At 40.3% G+C, this 5,391-nt stretch overlaps 1 protein-coding gene across 1 annotated transcript in view; it reads right to left on the bottom strand.

Moving 5' to 3' along the window:
* The window catches only part of foxa2 (forkhead box A2), a 2,919-nt gene extending 556 nt beyond the window's left edge, over positions 1–2,363 (bottom strand). The window contains exons 1-2 of the mRNA XM_079853669.1: positions 1,811–2,363; positions 1–1,127 (exon numbers count right to left, since the gene is read on the bottom strand). The exon at positions 1–1,127 is cut by the window's left edge and continues 556 nt beyond it. Coding sequence (XP_079709795.1) covers positions 1–1,127; positions 1,811–1,882 — 1,199 coding nt within the window. The 5' untranslated portion in view covers positions 1,883–2,363. The remainder of the gene's footprint in view (positions 1,128–1,810) is intronic.
* Between the last annotated feature and the right edge of the window lie 3,028 nt (positions 2,364–5,391).

Raw genomic sequence — 5,391 nt, forward strand, 5'->3', positions numbered from 1 at the left:
CCTTGGTAATAGGATGTGTCCGGGGAATCCAGGCCCGCTTTGCTGGCCATGGAGCCCATGGATAACGCGCCGGCCATCGGAGAGCCGTAACCGTAATGCATCACTTGCTCATATGTCTTTAGGTCCATTTTGTGATGCTGTTGCTCCGAGGACATGAGGTTGTTGATGGAGAAGGGGTGATTAAAGGAATAGTGGTGTTCTGGCTTCAGGTGTCCTTCATGCGCCAAAACAGAGTGATGTTGCGCCAGGAGATGCTGCGCCTGGGAGGTCGGAGAGGCTGTGTGCTCCGGGCTCAGACCCTGACCCGACTTCATGTCAGACAGGGATCTTTTGTGCTCGTTGCTAGACGAGTTGGAATGAGGAGACTCGTTCCCGTTGCAGCTCTCGGAGCTGCTGTTCGATCCGCCCTCCGATGTTTTCCGACCCGGCTCCTTGCTAAGTTTCTTAACGTCGCACTTGAAGCGCTTTTGCCTTCTCAGATAGCAGCCGTTTTCGAACATGTTCCCGGAGTCGGGATGCAGGGTCCAGAACGAACCTTTGCCTGGCTTATCCGGGGAACGCGGGACTTTCAGGAAACAGTCGTTGAAGGACAGCGAGTGGCGGATAGAGTTCTGCCAGCGCTGCTGGTTCTGTCGGTAAAAAGGGAAAAGGTCCATTATCCACTGGTAGATCTCGCTGAGGGTCAGCATCTTACTGGGGGACTGCTGGATGGCCATGGTTATTAGGGAAATGTACGAGTAGGGTGGCTTGGCGTGCGTGTAACTCCTCCGGTAGGTCTTCGGGTCCCTCGATCTATTTATGTTCGACTGGCCGTACATGGGGCTCATAGCGTTCATGTTGCTGTACGAGGTTAAGGCGTTCATGGAGGGTGCTTGCGCTGCCATTGGGCTCATGGTCGGGCTCAGGGCTGCACTCATGCCCGTCATACCCGCGCCCATGCCGGCCATCGCTCCCGCACCGGGGGACATGCCTGTCATTGAAGGACTCATACCCGTGTTGACATAGGACATGTTCATGGTGTTTGCTGCTGTCATGTTCGCAGTCGAACTCATTCCGGACATAGTCATGTAAGTGTTCATGGAGTTCATTCCCAGTCCAGTGTTCATGTTGCTGACCGAGGTGTAACACTGCGAAGGAAATCAGATAATGCGATTAATTAATGCAACTCCAAGTTGTATACGTTTAAAATTCATTTGGCTTGGCTAACATAAAAATAAAAACATTAAAGTAACTTTAGGTTCCCTAAAGGTTCTTTAATCATAGTTAAATCAGAATTGTTTTTATTAAATAGCTCATTTAGTTGGGGTTTTAAAAACTATAAAACTGCTAGATATTTAGAACCATGCGTCAGGATAAAGTGAAAGTTTGTTTTCGGGAGTATATTTACTTATATTTTTTTTGGTCAGTTTTAGGTTTCCAACATATTGCAGCGAAACGCTGTTGTTGAGTCGATATTACCGCCGCTCAGAAATTAAAAACCAATAATAGTAGGCTAGCCTGGATCTGTTCAAAAGTCAAACGCCCGCGGTTATTTTCGCTTCTGGACGCCCGATGTTGTTGAATAATAAAACCCATGTATTCGTCGGTATCCATAATTGGAAATGAAAAGTTTGCATTGCATGTCAAGCACAACTTTGTTAGGATAGTGCAGGGCGTCGAGATGATGGGGGAGGATTTGGAGGCGCCTCAAGTCAATATTTGATCTCAAAGTTAATATTATCTCAGGGCTAATATTGAGTTGTATAAAACCGGATCGGATTTCGACGAGGAGAAAAAAATACATATATATTTATTTAGGTGAGTTACCCACCTCGGGCTCTCCGTAGTAAGCGCTCCAGTCTGCTGCGTGTTCGTGTCCCTCCATTTTGACAGCACCGAGCATCCTGGAAAAAACTCCTTCTACTTTTCAAAACGCTTCCCCACACGAGAAATGCTGGTATTGTGTGTCCTTTGGCAGCCAAAGGTGGTACAACCACGGGATACACTCGTGTCGTCGTTGTGCTCTCCTCCTGTCAAGAGCTGGCGCATGTGTGTATGTGTGTGTGTGTGTGTGTGTGTTTCTGGTTGAAATGACGCCTGCTGCTGGCTCTTAGCGCTGTGATATAGCTCTGTGCGCCCGGGCGAGCCTCCAATCCCTACTGCTTCACTCGGCCCCTATTTGAATAATCTGCTCACACCTAGGCGTGAGACTTCTCCATTTGCCCCCCTATTGTACACCTGCGCAGCTTGAAAAGAGCAGCCCCATTTGAAAAGATTCATTATATCCTAATCTTATTGTATTCCAGCGGGAGAAAGGGGGGAATAGAAGTTTGGACTACCGTGAGAGGAGTGGTTTGAAATCACATCCAGATAAAATTGAGGAGAACGCCAAAAGCTCTGGGTTCAAGTATTTAGTCTTTATTCAGATGAATCATCTGCCTACATGTCTTGTTTTAGTTTTGTTTTGTTTTGTTATTCATAATTCACAAGCAGCGTTTATTATGCACAGCCAATGTTAATTGATGTTAAATGCATGACATAAGCAAATCAATCTCACTTTCTTTTATTATTATTATTATTATTATTATTATTTTCATTTAGTTCTTTTTCTTTTAAAGCCCAAACATTTCCATTAAACAAAATGTTTAACTGTTCATTAAATCTTTAAAAGTAGCCTAATTGAAAAAGGACAGCTGGCTGTTTTTAAAAATATAGCCTTTAATTCTGTAATAAGATTAAATATGAGAGAAAGGATGACAATGATACAGGGATAGATCAAAACGCGTAAATGTTTTCGGCTGTTTTGAATTAATTTGTTTGCCTGCGCTCTAGTTTATGTAACTAATAGCGGTACACAGTTTGCTGATGTAAGAGCAGGTCATCGGTGTTGATTCTGCAAAGCTCAGTGGCAAGATTTGATTGCCTTCATTAAACAAAGTATCCTAACATTTATTCACTTTGTTTGACTCTCCACGATATTTAGCTGGTGGTGGCTTGGTGCACAGACTGAAGACAACGAAATAACAGTTTACTTTATACAACTTAACTGCTTAGATACTTTTTAAGCATACATTTCATATCCTTCTTTTGGCCTTTGATGGTATGCGATTTGGTAAAAAAAAAAAAAAAAAAATGAGTGCGCCCTCTCTTGGTATACAAATTGATTTTTCCACTGAAATAGCCTACGTGGATGCGCTCAGGTGTAATCACCTTAAAATTACGTTCATGATTATTTACTTGTTTATCACCCTATTACATTTTTTAATGTTTAACAGATCACTTCAGTTAGTGCCATTCAAATAGGCTAGTCGAATCATGTCACGAAATATATTTTTATGTAGCCTACATCAATGCTCAGTAGCCTACATCAAAAATACTGATTTTTTTATGCATTACATTGGCTAATGAAACATGTAATATATAAATGATCAAAACCATAAACGTTACAGTTTGGTTTCAATTTATTTGATATATTTAGATTTTAGCTAATTTTGCAGACTGAGCATTCCTTAGGCAATCATTTTAATCAAACAATTTATTTAAATAATCAGAGAGACATCAACTCTTATTCGACGTGACACGTGCCTCACCAGCATCGTAATGAGATTAGATATAGTGTGTATTTGCGTATAACAGGGATAACCATTTGCAAATATAATCACGGAGTTTATGTGGACCTGTGTGTATTGTGTAAACGGTGTAAGTTTGACGTGCTCACAGACACCGCTAAACGCGTGGAACATCGCCGAAGAAAAAAAAAAACGTCTGCAAATTCGTCGCAGTTTCTTATTGTGGATTGTAATGTTGTATGGTATTAGCATCTTATAAGATGGTACTGTTATGAAGGAAAATCTTCTTTCACAACGTTCGATGAAATATTGTAACAGTAGCCTACTAACTCGTACTCAATTAAAACTGGGTCATTACTGGAAATTTAGGCTTTATATTTGCTGAATATATGTACCTTGTTTGGACAACTCGTTGAGTTTTAAGAAACTGTATTCCTTCTGTTTAAATGAAAATGGCCTGTCATTAAAATGTTTGTGTTTAGTTGCCGTTAGTTGGCAGTTAAATGATTAGAGGCAGAAAAGTTTGACATTGCTGCCATTTGTAGTCGTATTAACACTTGTCCATTTTATTGATCATTTTCATTAAGTATGTTCATTCTGTTTCTATGATTTATTTTATGATTTAAAATAAACTAATAAAAACAGCCCTATCATTTCAGCAAGCTGCTACATCTTCAAATAATGACATTGAAGCGTGTGTGTGTGTCTGTATGTGTGTGTGTGTGTGTGTGTGTGTTTGTTCTGGTAAACCCTACATTATGGGGACAAAACAAAGATGGCAATATCTGAAATCCTTGTCTTTGTGGGAACATTTTTTGGGGTAGTGAAGGGGGACAGAATATACAGTTTGTACAGTATAAAAATCATTATGTCTATGGAAAGTAAAACATAACAACACAAGTGTGTGTGTGTGTGTGTGTGTGGTGGGCTGCTACATTTGCTAACTATTCATTTAGGTCATAAAATATACATACAAATAACATCATAACAGTAATTCCAATAACAGTGATGGCACATTTTCATTATCAGTCTCTGGTAGAAAGCATGGATCATCTCACAATTTGAGACAAATGGTCAGACCAGTTGTCTTAATACAAAGAATCCTCATATGACTAGATACATATATTCTCTGAACATCAAGTCCCTACAGCATTGATCAGCTGTCCAAATCTAAATCACACAATTTACATGAATAGGCATTGACATTTTTTTTTTCTTTTTTTTTTCACGCATTCATTTTTAAGTTTTGCCAATCCAGACTAAACTAAGTTACTAGGCTTACCTTTTGAGAAAACGATGTAACTACTTTTTAAATTACATGACACAATGTGCTCCTGGATTATTTTGAAGTTAATTATTAATAGACAAGGGACAGACTGTGAACGCATTCTGTGTAGAAGGTCACTATCTTGTATTTGGTGAAAATGCAAAAGGACCATGTCTTTGAGTAAACACACCACGTTGGAGCATTGGTATAAACTTTGATCGCCTCTGAACTGTTGGCATATGTCACGTTTTTTTAAACATTGAGCTCTAAAACAATAGATGGCAAAAAATTTTGGTTTTACTGAGGAGCACTGTCTTTCTCTATAGCGTCAGGATTTTCCCTGCTTCTCTGCTCGATCATTCATCATGCAGTTCAGCTCGCTCTATGTGTTGCAATGTACTGTCACTGTGGGTGGCGCCTTGGTGATCCTCCTGAATCTGATACATTAGGGCATGTATTCTCAGTAAATATTGCCATGGAATCTCCAAACACTGACCTCCATTCTCCTTTTTGTCACCAGGAATTCATGTTCGAGATCGTAGAGAGGTCAGGATATTTTTACATTTCTAGAACCTG

Source organism: Squalius cephalus (genome assembly GCF_949319135.1).
Source record: "Squalius cephalus genome assembly, chromosome: 20".
Classification (NCBI taxonomy): domain Eukaryota; kingdom Metazoa; phylum Chordata; class Actinopteri; order Cypriniformes; family Leuciscidae; genus Squalius; species Squalius cephalus.